The sequence below is a fragment of the Protopterus annectens genome, chromosome 8.part0 (assembly GCF_019279795.1).
Source record: "Protopterus annectens isolate FY-2018-M chromosome 8.part0, PAN1.0, whole genome shotgun sequence".
Classification (NCBI taxonomy): Eukaryota; Metazoa; Chordata; order Ceratodontiformes; family Protopteridae; genus Protopterus; species Protopterus annectens.
In genome coordinates, this window is record NC_056741.1 from 1,335,658,043 (window position 1) to 1,335,679,461 (window position 21,419).

Below are 21,419 nucleotides of genomic sequence, written 5' to 3' on the forward strand. Positions count from 1 at the left end.
GTTCTGTCGAGATACTGGGTGAGCAAACTGGTGTAACGAAGGAAATTCGTTTTTTGAGCTGATACAGAATTGGAATTGCCTAGACATAGTAAGGCCTTGCTGAATCTAATTAATGTGGCTGCCAAAAAACAGTTACTAGAAAATGGAACTCAAAATCTAAACCAACTTTACTAGAAGTAGTGAATATAGTAACAGAGATAAAACAACTGGGATCTTTAAAAAAGTATAGGAGCAAATTACAAAGAAAAAATAAGAATTGTGGAAACAATACACACAGAGCAGGAACAAGGTTTAAAAGAAGGCAGGATTTGAATGAGCTATGTATTGTTTGTATGCAATGACTGTATAGATTATAAGTGACACAATGTTTGCAAATAAAATTATGTCAAAATGGTTTGTGATGTATACTGTTTGCAATTAAAATTATGTCAATATGGTTTGTTTTAATTTATATAAATGTATGATTGCCTGTGTCATATGTGATAATTTAATAAAGATGTTTCTTGTTTAAAAAATTGTAAATCAGAGTGTCTCTGAGCAGAGCAAAGAACCTGCTGCATTTGGAATAGGAAGGAGAAGCAAAAAGATTGCAGCACAGCTGGAAAAAGATTTGTGCTGCCACTGCTGGATTGACAGACCACTCATGAGGTAGTAGAACAGATCTGCTCAGCCTATCGTCTAGAATGAAGAGCTTTTCCATAATAAGCACTTCAATTTAGAAAATGGTTGGAATATACTGCCCACTGCCATACTCTCACTTCTTCTTGGCAGAATGAGTAGAAGCGTGTCTCAGAAAGGGAACTCCCAAAGGGAGAATCTGAAACTGAGCTCACCTTAGAGTCTGAATCAGAAATCTGAGATAAAAACACTATATCCATCTCTGCATCTCCCTGTTCAGATATAGAAAATTGAATCTTTTCAGGAAGAGGACTCCGTCAATCTTTACCAGAAACTATTTTACAAGAAGAATCAACAGCCTGAATTAAACCCTGAGCCAGACCCAGTAAATTACTCCTATCCAAAGAAATTTGAGGAGGAGTAGATAAATACTTCACGTTCTGCTAGGAAAAATGGGGCAACCGTGTTACTAACGGCAGCAGCAGCTGCTTCCCCAGGAATGGGCACAGCATTCTGACACAACAGGGATAGCTTCCCTGTTCCCTTTCCCAAGACCAACAAGAGTGGCTCTCCCTTGCCCACTGAGTGGACACCAACAGCCACAGACAGTGTGGCTAACCTCTGGTCCATAGTGGCTGTAGGTGCTACAACAGAGGGATCCAAAGTAAAATACGAGTGGTCTGAGGTACAACAAATGGCCACAGCAGAGTCACCCACCCACTGCTGAGGCAAGTTGCTAACCTGCTGTGGTGACAAAGGCTGGTTGCTTAATTTTTTTCTTTTTGTGGCTGGAAGAAGGACTGACCATGAGACTGGTAGTCTGGTCTACGGTCAAGCCAAAAATGGTGCCTCTATCAGGGGATGGCAAGCAGCAATTGCCAGTAAATACTACCAGTTCACAAAAGTTAGTGTTTTGAAAGAAAAAAAAAACAGTAGAAAGCACTTTAAAACACTATGCCAGCCCCACAAAAGAAAAAAAAAAAAACAATTTCTCCACAAAAAAAATGTTCTGAGTTACTTTACACTACTTTTAAACTGACAGGATAAAACAAGTGCTCTGTTTAAAAGTACACTACAGTCCCAAGACAGTCCATTAAAAAACACTCCTAGCTTTAAAATAACTTTCCTAAAAAAGAAAGTAATAAAACATCAACAAAATTCAGAAAAGGGAAGTTTTTCCTCAAAGGGAACTTTTTTGCCAAGCAAATGAAAGCACAAGCTGACCGTCGATCCTCTAAAGCCTCAGAGGAGTGCATTTTTCAGCGGCAATGAAGCTCTAAAGCCCTTTGCATCCAAATGTGTCTTTTAGTCAGTTCAGCTTGACCTGCTTGACAGTTTTGGTGCATTGAAGGTGCCCTGAAGGTTTGGAAGCTGGTCGGCAGGATATAACCCATGCAGCTAAGGCTACTGGAGCAGTGATCAATATGAGGAACATGCTGTAATGCCTGGTTTTGTAAGGTGGACAGCCTGTCATGTGGCAACTTTGCTATTTGAACCACTGTATCCAAGTCAGATCTACGAATTCTAGAGTCTGTACTGTGGAGAACTGAGATTTGTTGTGGCTTACTGTAATTCCTATGTAGGAGCAAAGCTGAAGCAAATAGCTTCTGGCCCAGACTAGAACAGGTCTGGTAGGAGCAGTAAGGAGCTAGTCATCTAGATAGGGAAACACTTGGAACCCTTGCAGTTTGAGACTAAATGCAATCACTACCAAACATAAGGTGAACACGTGGGGGCTGTGGTGAGAAAAAAGGGCAGGGCTCTGAACTAAAAGTAACAGGTCCCCAGCTGCAAGCAAAGACATCTCCTGGAGCATCTGTCCATTTTGATGCATTGGTATGCATCCTGAAGGTCTATCAAGCACATCCTACTGTCCTTCCTCAGAAGAGGGAGGATAGACTGTACCATGACCATCTGTAACTTTGTGTGTCTGACATATTGGTTCAGATGACTGAAGTCCAAAAGTGGTCAGTGATCTCCGTTCTCTTTTGGCACCAAAAAGAATCTCAAATAAGTTCCAAATCCTTGCCGGTCTGGTAGGGCCTCTTAGATGACTCGGTTTTCTAGCAGTCTTTGTATTTCTGTTGCCACTGCCTTTCTTTGACAGGGTGGAACACTGGTGAGTTTCTTTACTGGTGGGGTGGATAAAGAAAGGGAATTTCCCCTTTAAAATTTAAAAAAGCCTCACTAGTCATAGCCCTCCCTGTGTATATACTAATTAATAGGTCCATAGCAGAAATATACGTCCCATGACTGTGTAAAACATCCTACAGCATACCACTGCACAAAGGCAGCACATCTACAGAATTTAATAACTACAGACCGATGGAGATTCTCTTCCCCCCTCTCCAAAATATTAGAGAAATGCATCCATATGCAGCTGATGCAATACCCAACTTCAAATAACCTGTTCTTGGAAACACAACATGGCTTTAGGCTCCAGCACAGGCACCAACACAGTTGCATTACATTTTACCAATATAATAAACCAAATAGAAACAATAGAATAGTGCGCTTGCATTCACCATGTTCTTAGACTTGTCAAAGGCATTTGATACTGCCTCGCACCACCAGCTGCTTGTTTGACTCTCTTCAATACTACTTTCACAATACTCCTTGTTGTGTTTTCTTAATTACCTATCTGGACTATATCCTGGGCCCTCTCCTATTTAATAATTTTATTAATGACCTCCACACTTCTATACCATGCTAGTTTACTTCAGTATGCAGATGACTCAACATTAATATGTGTGGCCTCAACAATAAATGAGCTCCAAGACATTATCCAAAACTCTTTCTCCTCTGTAGAAACCTGACTCAAAGAATCAAACCTCCTACTCAACCCGAGGAAAACTAAGTTAATGTTTTTTATCTCAAAAAGTTGTCAAAATCAAAAGCAATCTTTTACCATACAGTTGGCAAATAATACTTTCACTGAAATTACAACTCACATTAAACTACTAGGTGTTACAATAGATGACAATCTGAAATATGACCAGCATATACTACACATCACTAAATCTACACAACATAAGCTAGGCTCCCTTTATAGGATCAATGGATTCCTTACAGATACTGCTAGAAAAAACCCAACCACCACCTTCTTACTGCTGACTCACTTACACGCCACTCCTATCCTAACAAACAAACAGTACTCAAAGAAAGAAACTTGCCTCCTGCTACAATAAAATAGCTAAATATCCCACCAGTCTCCCTCACAGAATCCACCATTGTCACAGCTTATAGCAGTTAAACTGTCTTGAACTACACAACTACCCAACATGTTCACAACTAACTACAGGTCGCAAACTCATTCTTCATCCAGAAAAATGCCCTGTACTACAAAACTTATTACTGTCCCACTGTCCAGCAAGGGACCTCCATTCTAATAAGAAGTTCTTATTTTTTTTACAAATAAATTGAATAATGTTCCAGGAGAATCACTCTACTCCCAATACATTGCTAAACTCTGGAATAGTATCTCCACACAAACAAAACTATCTGACAAACTCAATAGTTTTAAATTACTGCTTGAACAACTTCTTAACCAGTCCTGGTCCTACACATGCTCATCAGAAGTTTAAGACTTTGTGTTCACCATATGAGTCTCCCCAAATATTCTCCTTAAACGGAATACTCTCAACCTCTCACTGAATTGACCGAACAATTTTTGTATTTAACTGCTGCGTGTACAATCTGCTAAGTTGCATGTGGGCTTTCTCTTTAGTATCTTCCACCTCTGTAAAATCTTAAAATGTGTAAATATAACTACTATTTGTGTATAAATGTAAACAAAAATTTAACTACTATGTCAGTAATTGGAACTTACTATAAAGTAATGTAAGCAAATGGAGCTTTTCTCCCCGGGCCTCTGCTGAAAATGGGTATTACCCAATTGAACTTTCCTGATAACGACAATTAAATAAATAAATAAATGCAATAGCCTCTGGTAACAAATGTCCACACCCAGACATCTTTGGTGATAGATGTCCAGGTTTCTGGGTGCAGAGACAAGCACCCCCTGGCTATCTCCGGAGTACAGCAGTTGGGCAACCATTCAGGAAAGCTGATAAGACCTCTCAGAAAATGGACCCCTGAAGCCTTGATTCTATGAGTCTCCCTCCCGGGAGGGTAACATCTACCACCATTAGATCATCCAGAGGTAGAGGTGGGGGGATAATCCATTTCCAAACCCCTGTGACTTCCGGAACCACAGCTTTTTACCCCCCCCCCAGTTTCTAGAGAAGTTCCACTAGGGGGTAGAAAACTGTACCCTACAGCAGAAATGTTCCAATTCTGCTTGCTCCTTGAGTGTGTGCCCTTGGTCTTAGTGCTGAACAAAGTCAAGCCATTAAATGTGGTATTGATAAAAGATGTCTTAAAATGCCCTGCGAAATCATACAAGCGCAACTGGGCACATCTCCTTACGGTGATGTTTTTACCTGTGGCTCTCAAAACACCTTCCACTACATTGGACAGAAGTCAAATGGAGGCATTCAACAAGGACTGAAGGGTAACCAGTTGCAAATCCACTGTTTTCCTGTGTTTTTCAGACATGGACCCAGAAAGAGAGACTTGCACAGTTCCTTTGTTGAGTCTCCCTTAAATCAAAGGAAGCCAAAGCGTAAGCATGCTTCCCAAACCTGTCTAAAGCCCTGGACACTCTATTAGAGGGATGGACAGATCTCTCTTCAGTAAGCTCCTTCTTGGTTGCTGCCGATACTAACATGGCACTCGCTGTCAGGCCCTTGGTCCAGTGACAGCAGTCTTTAGGAACAAAATATTTTTCAGGCTTTCTGGGAATTGGTTCTGTGACATCTGACTCCTTTTATGATCAGTGAGAGATCAAATCCACCATTTCATCACACCCAGAGGAACCAGAAACGAAGTAGCTGAGCCATAACAAAAAGCTTCTGGAAAAAAAGTATTTTTCTTGTGAAGGGGCTTCAGAAGACCATCTTCCTGTCGCAGAAGCTTGAGGATCTCCTTAAATGAGATGTCCCTCAAGTGGTGATCTGGGGGACCCCTTCCCTTCACTGAAATTCATATCTCCTGTCAGCATGCCTTCCCTTACATTTGTGCATCTGAGAATCCTCCACATGGGGATGCTCCAGAGATGATTTGTTAGACTGAGGGGGTGTCCTGAATGAGTACCATCTCAAAGATAGTGTAAAATGGCCGTCCCAAAGGGATAGACTATGCAGGACCAGTACTCAGGTTTGTTAGTTGCAGTGCAGGTAGAGATAAGAGGGATAGAGATGTCTGGTCTCCAGCCTTGGACAGAGCTTTATCAACTGCCTCGAAGGTAGAAGTTAAGGGGGGACCCAAAATCTCCTCTGTAGGAGCTGAAGCTGCCACTCTAAAATGACAAAGGGAGCTCATTTGCCCCTGCTCCGAGACCAAAGCTGGATCCAAACTAACATCAATGCTCTAAGGGGAAGTGATGGCTCCAAAAACCTCAGATTTGAGACCCTACTCCCAGACTCAGCTCTGAAGCTTTGGCTCAGAAATGCGTCCATCTTCAAAGAAACTGGAGCTGGTTGGATCAGAGAATATGCCTGAGTCAAAGATGAACACAACTTTGTATCCAATATGGGAAACACAGGAAATCCTAGTTCCAGTGTCTCTGAACCCAGAGGTTGGATCAGTGTAGGAATAGCCATAGGCAAAAGGGAGAGGATCCAAAGCTCACAGGTCAGATGGAAGTTAGAGCGGGGAGAACTCCCAACTAAATTTGGGTCCTGAGGAATTTCCTCATCATTCTATCCACATCAGCTTCTGTCATACCACTGAGAGACCTAACAGACCTTAAAGAGGAACATGAGGAAGGTGGTCTGGAAGTATTTTACATGGGTCTCTCCTGAAGAAATAGGGAACGCAGCATAGGGGAGACTGGCTCCTGGGAAAACCTCGGCTCCAGTAAAAGACCCTTGAAAACCAGCTTATTGTGTCACTCAGTCACAGGTCGTTGGGCAAAGGCTGTGCAAATTGAACAATCTTTCTCCATGTGTGCTGCCCACAAACAATACACACACGGTGTACATCAGAGCTCAGAATTTTAAGGCTACAAGCCACATATTTTTTTAAAACCAGTTGGTTTACCCAACATGATCACAAAAGTAAAAAGCATAATATAACAGTAGCAGAAAAGGCAAATATAAGAACCTTCCATCATTGGTATTGAAGATACACTGATATCACTCAAACAGAAACAATATACGAGAACCTAACTACATGTATAAAAATTTCTGATCCCTAAATTGCTCTGAATTAATTTGTCTCTCTCCTGCTGGTATGATTTGTAATAAGATACTTAGCAAATATGTTAGCTATCTTAAAGCTATGTGTTTCCCATTTCTAGATATAATCTCTTCCCAGATGCATTCTCAATCTATTTCCTCCTCCTATTCCCTATCTGTACTTTAGAAAAGCATGTAATTGTGTGTATCTAGCATTAAATATATATCTATGTTGTTATAATACAAAATAAAAACTTCACTGTAATTATACTTCTTTATGTATATTTGGAGCTTTTCTCCCCAGGCCTCCGCTGAAAATGGACATGTATCCAGTTGGACTTTTCCGGTTAACAAATGTAAAATAAAATAAATAAATAAGGCAAGTGTACAAAAAGCCAAGAAATACCAGTAATGTTTAAAAAAATGATCAAATACTAGCTAATTAACTAGGAAGAAAAATAGAAACCAAGCATTTAAGTTGCAAAACAGGCCAATAAGTTTTTTTTTTCTTTGGTAACGGGAGGGAAGAAAAACAGAAGGATATAAACTAAAGAGTATTACAATAACACACTAATTAGCAATAAGATATTAGAAAGTAACAAAATATGCTAATGAACTTAGCTGAGGTGAGCCTGAGGCAGTGACTCACATTCTTAGTCAATGAATGGTAAACGAGATCTGGGGTAATGTTGGGGACAGGAGGGGATTATGAGTAAGGGGATGAGTCTGAGGTATGGATCCGGAAGTCTGGAGAAGTGGCCAAAGTAAAACCATCAGTGGAGGAAGAGACAGAAAAGACATCAGATCACGCCTTTCCAATACAACATAGAAAGTTGAGATACTACCTTTAGGCTGACAAATTGATCCTATTTTCAAACAGGAAAACAGGAAGATGTGTTCTAATTACAAATGAAACATGTTCCTCAGCCTCCATTGAAAAATATATGACAAAGTGCCGGTAGGAAGATTACAAACAGCAGCTGAGCCTTCTGATTGAGTACAGGCAATGCAGATTCCATCTTAGTCAAGGAAAGTACAGTTGTGTATACTTATTAAAAATGTAGATGTTCGAGTGTATTCACTGTTGCAATCCTGACTTGTGGGATTTCCCGCTATGGAAGCCCCTGGCTGGCCTGACTACCAGAGAAAAATCTCCCTCCTCCAACATACTTTTGGTACTATGAATTACACTGATCGAAATGATGAGGTTAATATTTTAAGAAAGCCCAGCACCTTTATTCTAGCTTCTCATCTTGCAGTATAGATGTTTATAAAAATATGTGAGAATGAGGTATCCAAACGTCATAATGGAAAGAACCGGAAGACTTTTATAATCTAAATTCTGAAGAGACACAAGCGCTACAGGAAGTGATGAATCATGACAAGATTATAATTAGACCCGCTGACAAGGGAAGAGCAACTGTGGTCTTGAATAGATCTATGTATCATAAGATGGCAGATATGCTTGATGATAAGAAAACATATACTGAAATTCATAAATGGGAAATAATCAAAATTATACACCAAGTGAATGATAGTCTATTTGATTTACTGATGACACATACCATTTCTCAAGAATTATATGACTATTTACTGGTCACACACCCTCTAATACTGGTCACAAACCCTCTGATACCTACTATCAACGGTTTACCAAAAATACATAAGGATAGTTGGAATCTGCCAATGCGCCCCATACTATATGGTGGAGGATGGCTCACTGAACCTGCTTCTTTCTTTGTAGAACATAAACTGAAGTCAGTGATCCCTAAGGCAATCACTGTATTGACTGATAACCTCACACTTTCTTAGAACATTATCTCACTGTTATAAATCTCTGGATAAGACAACACATATAAGAATGGTGCCGATGGACACGGAGTCTTTTCACCGTGATTCCCAATGACTTTGGAGTTGAGGCAGTCTGAGAATTTCTATGAAATGAAAAGATTTTTGATCAGATCACTGTTCCTTGATTTGCACCCCACTAGAACTAATTTTGGAAAATAATGTTTTTACATATCATGACAAATACTTGGTGTTGCAATGGGCACATCATGTGCCAATAGTTATTCTAAAATAGTTCATGCCCAGTGGGAATCAACTTATGTCTTTAATATGATGAACCAGTGGTTGAAGTACATACCCTATTATAAGAGATTTGTTGATGTCATATTCTTTTTGTGGAGTGGTGATACACAACTCCTCATCGAGTTTGTGGATTATCTGAGTAACACCACCGCTTTCCTTGAATTTGAGGTCAATAGCTTCATCAAGGAAATAAACTTTTTGGATGTTACCCTCCAGACAGGTATAGATGGCAACCGTGATGCATCTTTGCATAAAAAAGATTGCTGGAGGAACCATTTATTACACAGAATGAGCATGCATCCAAGGCATACCCATCAGCATATTATTAAAGAACAATGCCTAAGAATCTCCAGGATCTGTACCAATGAGCAGGATTATGAAGAGGAGACAGAACAGCAAAGAAGATATTTCAGACGAGGATACAAGGATGAGGAAATTTAGGAAAAAGTCTTGGAAAATAGGGCACTTAGGCATACAAGGGGTATGCCCTATTTCGTGAATGGTATGAAGCAGGATAAAATTGAGGAAACAACATGAAAGAAGGACTATGGTGGAGGATTAAGATGCTCACCGACTTATAGTAATGATGTAAGATATGTCAAATTATAAGGAATAATTGGAAGATTCTTGTAGCTGATGAAAATATCAGTCGTATCGCTGGTGATAAACTTTAATTTTGCTTTAAGAACAAAAGGAATTTGAAATGGTTAATTTGTCATGAGAAAGCTACCAAAAGATCCGGCTCCCTATTACGCTGTCACAGACGCAGGCTGTCAAATGCGTCTTTGTCAAACTGAAAAGCGCGAAAAGGCAAACTAGCGAATGGGCTTTTCAGTGAATTCTTTCCCTGGGAAAGAATTTGCTTGGCCACTTTCACTACTTTGCCGTTTTTGGCACTGTAGTGCGATCTCAGAGTTGGTATATTTAAGTAGGGTGTGTGTGTGTGTGTGTGTGTGTGTGTGTGTGTGTGCGTTTTTTTTTTGTTTCGGAACAGTGATTTTCTTCCCTTGGAAAAAAATTGCTGTCCTGTGGTTTCAACACTGTAAGCTTTCGCATGGGGTCGATTATGTGTCCTACACTCTTCTGAGCATGTGCTATCATAATATAGACCCACGGATCCAATTCCATTGCCACACGTAAAGGTACACTTCCTTGTAGAAAATGTAAAGTTTGTATATACATTAAATCCAGCAACTGGTTTTATACATCCGACCACTGGAAGAAAATACATGCTTGGGTACATATGCACTTTGCAACACCAAAAAATGTTATATATATTGCATGCTGCAATACGTGCATCCATTTATAGGTTCATAGGTTCATACTAGGCTATCTGCCCTGGGGCAATTATAAGCCTAGCCCGATTATGTATGGCTTACGCCACCCCTTGATTTGAGTATACTGTGCCCTTTTTAAGGTTTAGTTTACTGTGCCACTGTCTAATAGTGACACAGGAGTAATCCCTGGGACAAACCTACGATCCCCCATCCACCTATTGAGATTCTTCTTGAAGAGATTCAGTGAGGTGGCTCTGCCTCACATGAACTGGAATTCTATTCCAGAGCGAAGGAAGCCTCTGGGTTATGAGAACCTGTCCCTCCAGCAAGTTCTATTTATTTCTGTGCTGAGGTTCAAGTCCCTCGAGCGTGTGGCTCTAAGGGATTTAGATTTACTGAGGTGGAGCATGTCCATTAATTCTGGATTTGACATAGCTTTGTATGTCAGGCATAGATCGCCTCGAAGTAGGTGGTATGCAACTGAGTAGATCTAGAGTTTTTTTAACCGAGCAGCATATGGCATCTGTTTGAGACCCTTGATCCTCTTGGTGAGATATTTTTGGGGTCTTTCTAATTGCTGCAGGTGTCGGGTAAGGTACATCCCAAAAGGGGCATTGTACTCTTTGATGGGCCTGATGAGGGATGAATAAAGGGGCATGAGTACCTCTCTTGATCTAGATGTGAAACCTTTCGTGATGAGGTGGGCTATGTAGAAGGTCTTTCTAACCACTTTGGCAATGTGGTTTTCAAAGGAGAGATTGCTATCAACTTGGGTCCCCAGGTCCCTAATAACTTTCTCTGTACTTAATGTGTTTCCGCCTATGTGGTAATTTGTGGGCACATTGTTTTTGCCAAAGGGTATGACTATACATTTTTTGGCATTTAGCTTTAAACCATGACACTGGCACCAGTTATCTGTCTCTGTGAGACCTTTTTGAAGGATGTTTGTGTCAGCTGGAGAGTCGATTATGGCGCCCAGTTTACAGTCGTCTCCGAACTTGGTGAGCCATAGTCCTCCCACGTTTGCCTGTACCTCGGAAAAGTATATACCGAACAAGAGTGGTCCCAGGACAGAACCCTGTGGGATGCCACTTGTGACCGGTTTCGAGTCTGACATGGCTCCAGCAACTCTCACTCTGTGGGTTCTGTCTGAGCCAGTTTGCGACCCATCTTGTGACATAGGGGTTTATATTTAAGCTGGATAGCTTATCTATGATGCCCGAGTGGGGTATTGTGTCAAATGCCTTTGCAAGGTCCAGATAGGCTGTGGTGACTACCTTCCCTTCGTCTATGGCTTTGGTGACTGTTTCGAAGACGTCAACCAGGTTCAAAAGGCAGGATCTGCCCTTGACAAAGCCGAACTGGGTAGGATCTAGTGTCTTTAGGTCCCCAATGTCTTTGTTTATGAGCTCCATGATGATCCTCTCCATAGCCTTGCAGACTAAGCTAGTCAGGCTTATGGGGCGGTAGTTTCCAGGGTCCGTAGAGGCTCCACCTTTGTAGAGTGGGACCACTGTTGCTGTACGCCATTCTGTGGGCACATATCCTGTAGTGAGGCTGAGATTGTATAGCTGTTTTATTTGAGGGATTAGTTCCTCTTGGAGTTCATGTAGGACGCAACCTGGGACGCCATCTGGTCCCATGGAAGCAGTGTTTTTTGCTTTGGAGAGGGCAGCCTTCACCTGAGCATCAGAGATGTTTGGGAGGCAGCCCTCTGCCAGGATAGATACTTGCTCTTTTGGGGGGGAGGGGGTGGAGAAGTTTGCACTGAACCTGTCTGCCAGGATACTGGCGATGTCTGTGGGTTCAGTGTATTTCTTTGTCATTTAGAATCAACTCAGAACAAGACTGGGAGTTGCATCCCAGGTTCCTAACATAACTGAAAAAAGCCTTATGATTGTCTTTGGTGTCCTGTGCAATTTTTCTCTCGAAGCTGGCCTTGGAGGATTTTATGAGGGATCATAATTTTTTGCTAGTACTGATCAGAGATGCCTTCCCTATTAGGGATCATGTAGTAGCTTCCTCCTTCTGTTGTACAGTTTATTTATGGCAGGGGTCCACCAGACTGGACGCCTGCCTTTGGATGACTGGGTCTTGGTTTTGTTTGGGATAGCATGATCCATGCATTCCTGGAGATGTCCGTAGAATGTGTTTATATAGGATTCTGCAGTTTGGGCCATAGTTTCCACTGGCTCTGGGGCCTTGAAGGATTCCACTTTGGTTTTGAGAAGTGAGAAGTTCGCTTTTGAGAAGTTTTTCACTGTGGTTTTCTGGGCTGGGGGTGGGGTCGGGATGTGGACATCCAGTGAAATTAATTTATGGTCTGATCTTACCAATGAGGGATATACTTCTGGTGTGGAGCATAGAGTCCCCATGTTGGTAATGATCAGGTCTAGTATGTTGTCCCCTCTTGTGGGAGTGGTGACTAGTTGTTCCATAGCATTTGAGTTTATAATTTCCAGGAATCTTTGGGCTAAGGTGCTGGGGCCTGAGTAGTGCTCCCAGTCAATGTTTGGGTAGTTGAAGTTGCCCAATATAATGGTGTTCGGAGAGATCTTCATGTTCTCCAATGTTTTCAGGAAAGCCGAGTGGGATTCCTGACTTTGAGAGGGTGGTCTGTAGGATGCTATAAACTGAAAAGCAGTCTTGCCCACTGTTAGTTGCACATGGATGGTCTCCGATACTTTGTGCAATGCCACTAACCTGGAGGTGTGGATATCCTTGATAAATATGGAAACTCCCCCTCCTTTTGTGGTTCGGTCCGGGTTTTGAGGCCGAAAAGCATGATATGAGGTATAGCCTGGTAGTGCTGGGGTGCTCTCTGGAGCCTTGAACCAGGTTTCTGTCACTGCACAGATATCGATGTTCTCCATACTGAGGAGAGCTTCGAGTGCGTGTATCTTGAGGTTAAGACTTCTGGCGTTCTATATTGGAAAGACTAATAGACCCTTTAAGGATAGAATCTTACACCATCCAAGTGATGCAAGGCTCCAAAATAAAACTAATGTACTAAGTCAGTATATCTCTGTTTATCCTGGATATAAATTTTGTTTTATGGGGCTGGAAGTTATAAATGAGAGTGCAAGAGGTGGTGATATAGTTAACAGAACTGATATAAATGAATTAAGATGGATCGCGAACTTACAGGCAGACAAAACACTGGGACCTAATGGAATGGTTCCTTTAAAACCCTTACTAAAAGGGGGAAACTAAGAAGATGAAGCTTTAACTGTACTGGCTCTCTAAATCTTCAGAATCCCTTTCTATTATTTAAGTGCAACTCTTACCTACACTTTTTAGAAGAGCTGAGGAAGGCACCAAGCCAAAAGCACTTATCTTACAGCTCTTACAAATATCTTCTACTACATTTTACGAGCTGTGGTTTGTTATGAGTTTTACATCTGCTATGAAAGTTTATAATTGATTTGATCTGTGGATCATCCTCTCCGTCATTGCAGTGCTTGATTTTACACTTTTTTCTTCCTTCTTGGGAACCAGGAAGAGACTGGAGTAAAAACCCTTTCCTTTTAGGTGTAATGAAACCGGTTCCACCAAGGTCTGAGTGCATAGCATCTCTATTTGGGTCAATGAGTCTGTTTTTTTTTTGTTTGAGGGAATGTCTGGGAAGCCTGAGAGCTTCAAGGGCTGCTTGAATTTGAGTTGGTAGCACTTTGTAATGTTTGGCACCCACTGGTCTGTACTACTGAGGGCCCAGTTCTTTTGGAATAGTGATAGCCTTCCTCCTAGCCTTGGAGACGGAGGGTTAGGAAGGAGGAAGCCCCATGACTGAGTCATGGTTGTTCCCTGACAGGGGTTTATTGGCTAGAACTCCCTCGACTAGAAGTTTCTGAATGACATTGTCTTGGCCTTTGGTGCTGTCTCTGGCACCTCCTTCCTACACTGCTTTCTTTGCCTAGCTTCAGATTGGGAAGGAAAGGACCAATGTTTAGGGGAGTTTCAACTAAAACATGGGGGCTGTACCTGCATAAAGTCTTTAACAGGCTGCATGGATTTGGCCTTATCTTCCATTCTCCCCCAAGTATAGCCTCCAATTTGGGGCCGAAGAGAAACTCCTTGTCCAAGAAGGTGTCTAGGAGGTTAGACATGACATGCATTTGGAGGGTCTGCTCCCTCAGCCAACATGTCTTCTGATGACACAGCCTGCAGCTGCGGCCCTGCTGAAAGCTTCCATAGCATTATACCCACAGTGCAGGGAGTGTGAGTGGAATTACAAAGGTCCAGCAACTCATTAGAGAAACTCTTGTTCTCCACTGTCATAAATTTCCTGCTATTTAATCATGTGGAACTGGCAATTCAAGGCCCTCATACAGACAGTAGCAGAAGTGTAAATTTTTTTGCCAAATCTATCTAGGGCCTACTTTCTTTATCTGCGGGCAAGGGATTTTTAGAGTAGCTAGCTTTGGCTTCTATAGGGCCAGGGGTCACAACCTCTGGGACAGCTAAAGGATTCTTGAAGAGATGTTTGTGTGACTCCAGAACCCTCTAAAACCCTTCAGGTTTTCTAGGAGCTGGAGGTAGACTGTCTGGCTTTAAAGAAGAAGAATCCTGAAATACATCACCCACTACCTCTAAAATAGGAGGTATGGTGAGGGGTTTATGTTCTGGGAGGTTTAGAAATTCCTTTATCCTTTTCTTGGACTGAGGGTAATCTTAAGCTTCCCACTGGAAGTGTTTCCTCAAGGTGTGCAGGGTTTCCTCAGAGGAAATAGCCTCAGACGGGGAAGCAGAAGCCAGGTTCTACTCTGAGTCAGAATCTTCAAATGAGGCAATAGAAGAACCCTCTTCAAAGACAGAATCCTCTCCGTCAGAATCCTCATCTGCCTCAAAAGGGTCAGAAAGGACTTCTGGAAGGGTTCCCCTTTTTCTTATATCTTGACAGGATTCAGGTGGGGGGGTTCTCTGGATGTAACAAGAGAATAAGGTCTTCAGCCAATCTCACAAGATCCTGCTGGTAAACCTGTGAATGGGAGCTGGTAGGCCTAGGCTGGGAGGTAGCCGCTTTTCTAGGAGTGGCCCTTCATTTAGGCCTGATAAAGACATCTGATGAAGCATGGATACTAGTCTCCCATGGGAGAATGGTAGCTATAATGCCCTGGAACTGCAAAACTGTGTTGTAGGTCTTAGCGAGGTCATCAGAACCCAAGGCCTGCAAAGCGGTCCCAGACCCAACTGATGAACTGAGTTCTATGGCTTGAAAAGATGTCAAGGTACTGGTCTGCATATCAGACTCCAAACAGGTCTTGATAGGGGCCTGCACCACCACCTCTGCCGCAAAATGGGGCTGCAAAAGCACCTTACCGTTTTTCAGTGATAATAAGCCTGGGAGGACTGGCTGACAGCAAGCAGGTATCGTCTGAGGCCCTAAGCCTGGGGCGTTTTTCCTTCTTTCTTTTCTGCTTAGGAAATTCATCTTCAGATTAACTAGGAGACACCATAGGATGCAAATGGACCAATGACTCACTGAGATGCTAGGCTAAAATCTCAGCCCTACTCCTAATGGACCTATTAAATTGGGTGAAGAAATGGCAGATGGAAAAGCCATGATCTGGACCCAAGCACGTAACACAGAAGGGAAGGAAGTTTCAGTGTGGAATATATTTACCATTTACCACAATGGAGACAATTATTAGTTTTCTCTGGCATTAGCTTAAAAAAAAAAAAAAAGTTCACCAGTAGGGTACTTACCTTTCTGGAGTCTTCTTTCTCTGGTGTGGACTGACCAATGCACTGACTGGAACTCTGCTTTGGGCTCTGATGGCAAGAAAGAACTGAGCTCATTGCATTGGCCAACTCCCCTTATTACCAAAGTGCACTGATGTCTGTTACAGCATCTGCCGGCTGTTGCAGGAGGGATATTTTTCTCTGGTAGTCAGGCTGCCCAAGGGCTTCCATGGTGGGGAAATTCCACAAGTCAGGACTGCAACAGTGAAACATGAAAAACATCAATGGATCAACTTTTTGTCCTTGCTAATGTCAAAACTATATGTGTCTGTGGGCTTGGAGAAGTCATATGACCATGTACACCACAACATCTTGGGAGAAATGCTGCAACAGCATGGCAATATAAGGCTACTGATGCATGCTATTCAGTCCTTGAATTTTGGAAGCAAGAATTATGTCTGTATGATCAGCATTAAATCAAATATGCTCAGAGTAGGCAACAGCCTCCACTTAAGGTACGTCTCATCTCCTCTCCTGTATATACATTTCATGGTCAAGATATCAATGCAAGCCAAGGTATGGGGAATATCTAGACCGAGTATGCAAAGGATGCATCTTTGCTACTTGCAGTAACAATTTCCATCACAAACTACAGAAATTCACTGTGGAGTAAAAAGCAGCTGGGATGAAAATTGGCACCTCCAGATCAGAGGTCACAGCTCTCTTTCTGGAAAGAATGGATTGATCTATCCAGAAGAGTGGGACAACCATCTCCATTGAATAAGTTTAAGTGTCTTGGAGTCTTTTTCATGACTGAGGGGCAGAAAGGAATAGGAGACTGACCAGCAGTAGATGTAGTGGTGGCAGTACTGAAGGCACTGTACTGGAGTCTGGTGATGAAGTAACAAGTTTGCCCTTATGAGCTGGCTCCATGTTTACTGGCCAGTTTATTCTCTTATCCTCACAGTCATGACCTTTGGGCAATGACTAAAATGATGATGTTATGGAAACAATTACTTGAAATGAGGGTCCTTCAGTGGGCTCAGAAAACCAGGATGACCTCAGAGCACAAACACAAAACAGAACCATCATAGGTGGTTCAGGTGTCTTGTAATGATTCTTCTTGGTCACCTCCTAAAGATGTAAAAGGAAAGGACCACTGGAATGAACATATAGGACAAAGAGGGGTTATATCTCTCATCTTGCCTGGGAACATCTGACAATCCTATAGAATGACGTGAAGACTGTTCCTGGGGACAGGGAAGTCTGGTCTACCCTTCTCAGCATGCCCAAAGTGACGCTCACCGGCACAAGAGGTTTAGAAAAATGGCTTGGGTGACTGATGAAGCAGCTAGACCCCCCAACATTCTTAGGATTTGCACTGGTCTCAGCTGCATTTGAGTAAGTCTGGAGGCACAGGCAAAGCTGGGAGACCCAACAATGAATGTGGAGCACTGAGTAAAGTCCATAGGATGACACGGAAGCAAGATAAAATGGTGATAATGGTGACGATACAGGCAACTAAGGGGAAAACATGATGAATAAAAACTAGAAATGGGCTACTAATCTTGGCAGATTGTGTCTTTGTGTATTAGCAAGTCAAACTGATTGTGTCATGCTAATCAATATGTTGTGTTAAAAATGAGCAATTTTAAAATTACATCTTTTAAAATATACTTTCCTCAACTATAATGCTTTTAAAATTATTTGAGGAAGGACAATTAAATCAACAAACCAAACAACTCCAAAAATGTATGGCCAATAATTTGGCATACACTCTCAGCCATCCCAAACCACAGACAGCAGTGTGATAAATTCAGTGAAGCAAGAAGCATGTATGGTGTACTTGCACATATAAAGGGGCGGTATTAAGGCTTGCACTTACACATCTCCTTTAAAATTTTACTGTGTCTAGATTATTACTGAAGAAGTGCTCTTACTCACCAGTTCATTCACTTTTATTTTTTCCTTTGCTACTGTCATTCTCCCTATAGTCTCTAAATTCTCTAAGTCATCTTCATAAGCTTTTTCCACCACCTACAAAAAAAGCCAGGACACAAAATGAAATGCTACATAATATGAATGAAAGGCAATCGATATTTCACTTGATATTAGACAAAGAAAAGTTATATACTTTGCACAACAGTAGATCTTTGTTGTCCTATCATCCAGTTCAAACACTGGGACTTTGGGTCCATTCAGATCCAACCTTGGCACCTTTGAAAAGCTATGGATTCAGGGCTCTGAGTCTTCCACAGCTGTAATTTCCAGTGTTCCCCCTAATTACCTCAGAATGAGTTTGCCTGCTTCTACTCAAGACATTATGCAAGAAACTATGCATAAATATGCCTAAAGAAATTATGCAAGAAACTGGTCATAAATACTAATTACTTCAAAAAAAAAAAAAAAAAATTAAAAGATAATATACTATTACTCTAGGACTTGCTTCTGCACCGACCCTACTTACATGCCTTCGTCCTACTTATTTCTCCTTTCCCTTCCACTAAATTACCTCCCTCTGCTATATTCTTCATGTAACATTTACTGAGACCATGGCTATGGAAAAACTGTATTGTCACCTCTGTTATATTTTATACTGTATTTTTATTCATCAGTTAGCCTATAAAATACAAAATTACATATGAATATTGTTATCCTGATTGTAAAAATCTTGTACTTATTATGCTATTCATGTATATACTTTAAGCAGAAAACTATATATGTACACTTTATCATCTTGCACATTGTCTCTGTTATTGTTATTCTTTGTAATTTGGAGCTTTCCTCCTCGGGTCTCCACTGCAAAAGGGCACTTGTCCAGTCGGACTAACCCGGTCAACAAATGTATAATAAATTAATAGAAAACTGCAATCAAGAGCTGCTCAAAGACAAGGTCCCTGGTGAGGTTCACCCTTTCAAAAAAGGGAACACCAGATGACAATTTCAGAAGGACAATGGAGGGACAGATGTTGAACCAGATGAAAAGACAACATGGATCTATCATCCTGGTAAGTACAATGTCTTTTGTATCCAATGCTATCTGTTTTGGTCCAATTCAACCTTTGGGACAGATTCCCAAACTACCAAAACACCTGAGTGATATCAAGGAAGGATTTTCCTGAGACTGTGCATCCAGCTTATAGTGTGAGACAAACATGTGAACAGTTGACCAAATAGCTGCAGCACAAATCTGATCTATCATAATATTGTGCTTAAAGGCAGCAGAGCTGACTATAACCTTTGCACTGTTTAAGGATCATCCCAGCTTGTAGTAGACAAAGCTTACGCAATCAGAAAGTCACCTAGATAGATTAACTTTTCATAAGCTTTGACTGAGTTTAGCTTTAGAAAAAGTAACAAACAGCTGATCAGATTTTCTAATATCCTTGGTTCTGTGTAAATAAAATCTGAGTAGTCTAAAAACATCTAATAAATGTAAGGTATACTTCCTTTATTAGAAAATCTCAGGAAGAATACCTGTAGATCAATGATCTGATTAAGATTCATTCTGGATGCCACCTTTGTAAGGAAAGTAGGATTCATTTTCAGACACAATGCCCTTATTGAAAATCATATATGGAGGTTTACAGGACAGTGCTTGCAATTTGGAAATCGTTCTTGAGAAAGTAATGGTAATCATAAAAATGGCTTTCCAACAAAGAAACTTTAAATCCACTGTGGTTGCTGCTACAAATGGAGGCTTGCAGTATGATAGTTTTGTCTCATGAAGGAATTGGATCCCTAATACGGGATCTCAATAAGAAGGTTCCCTTCAGAAAAGCCTTTAAAATCTTTAGAGAAGCTATGGGAGATTGACTGTGTCCAGTGTAGAAGCTGGAAATGACTGCCAACTAAACTTTGATTGCTGAGAAACTAAAACCTTTTTGGAAAAGAAATAAAGGATGGAAGGAAGATGTGCTGAGAAAGGGTCCACTCCTTAGAAGATGCCCAAACAGAAAACAGTTTGCATTTGCTCAGATAAACGTTTCCAGTATTTTGCTTTTGTGAAGCAGACAGAATGTGAACCATCGAAGAGGACAGCCTGGTATCTTCTGGCTACTATTAGAATTGGAAGAACCATGTGCATTAGCTTCAGAGTTTTATGATCCGGTAGAAGCTTCCTGCATTGTTGACTCAGGAAGTCTGGATGGCAATGCAACATCCAGGCCAAATGTAGTAAATAAGCCCTGAGGAAAGGGAACCAAACTTGTTTGGGCCAAAAGGAATCCATAAGGACGTGCACCTTCTGGCTTTCTGAATGAATTTTGTTAAAGGGTATTGGCAGAAAGGCATACAGAAGACCCAGGGGCCAATTGTGGACGAGAGCATCTCCGGGTGATTGACCCTGTGGAGGGATCAGGGTGAAGTAACTGCTGCATTTGTTGTTTAGGTAAGAAGCAAAAAGACCGAGGCAAGGTTGGCCCCAATGACTGAAGATGTGAATTGTCAGTGCTTGCTTGAGGGACTACTCATGAGACAGGAGGATGGATCTGCTCAACTCATCCCCTAGAACACTGGAAGTTCCCAGGATGTGCATTGCTATGAAAAAGTAATGGGAAGATATCACTCACTGCCACTCTCTCATGGCTTCCTGGCAGAGTGGATATGAGAGGGTTCCTCCTTGCTTGTTGATAAACCAGACTACTGCCATGTTGTCCATCTAGACAGAAATCACATCTAGAATGGGCGGAGGAGGACTGCTCTCATTTTCAAGATATCGATGTGAACAGTGGCCTCTGGTGTGCTCAAGAACCTTGAACAGTATTCCTTCTGAAATGACCCACACACCAGGAGGGAAGCATCCATAGTTAATGTGGCCAGTCGAGGTGATGGGGAGGACAGTCTATCTTCCATTACCACTGAGGAGGTCAATCACCAACTGATGCGAGTGCCGGAAATGAGTGTTAAATGAATTTGAGCATGTAGTGGATGTGATCTTTGGGACCACTGAACAGACAGGGTCCTTTGAAGAACTCACATAAAATCTTGTTAGGTGAACTAATATGATCATTGACTCCGTCAATCCTAACAGTCGGAGAAGGAGTCTTGCTGGAGGAGAGGGATATTGAAGAACATGAACAGCTACATGACACAGAGATAATATCCTAGACTCCAGGGGTTTGCTATTTAATTTTATTCAGGTAGCATCTGATGTACTGTACCTGCTGTGTAGCTGTCAAATGACTCTCTGCTTGATTGACTAATTCCCAATTTCTGGGCAAGATGTTGCAAGAAGTCCTGATGTTGGACCAGACGATCCCTGACTGGAGCAGTGAGAGTTGGCAATTATCTAAATATGGGAACACCTGGAACCCTAGCAGTCTGAGATGCACTGCCATATTTCTGGTAAGCACCCATGGGAACTGTGGTGAAACCAAACAGCAGTGCCCTGAACTGAAAATGATTGGCTCCCATCTGGAAATGGAGAAATATCCTGGCCCGACACTCAATTTTCATAGGATAGCAGGAATCCTGGAGATTTATACAGTAAATCCAGTCATCCTTGCTCAGA

The 21,419-nt window shown here is 41.6% G+C and overlaps 1 protein-coding gene across 1 annotated transcript in view; it reads right to left on the reverse strand.

Moving 5' to 3' along the window:
- Window positions 1-21,419, reverse strand: part of CEP95 (centrosomal protein 95) — a 1,662,476-nt gene that overhangs the window by 641,125 nt on the left and 999,932 nt on the right. The window contains exon 14 of the mRNA XM_044080881.1: window positions 17,852-17,944. Within this exon, the coding sequence (XP_043936816.1) occupies window positions 17,852-17,944 (93 nt within the window). The remainder of the gene's footprint in view (window positions 1-17,851; window positions 17,945-21,419) is intronic.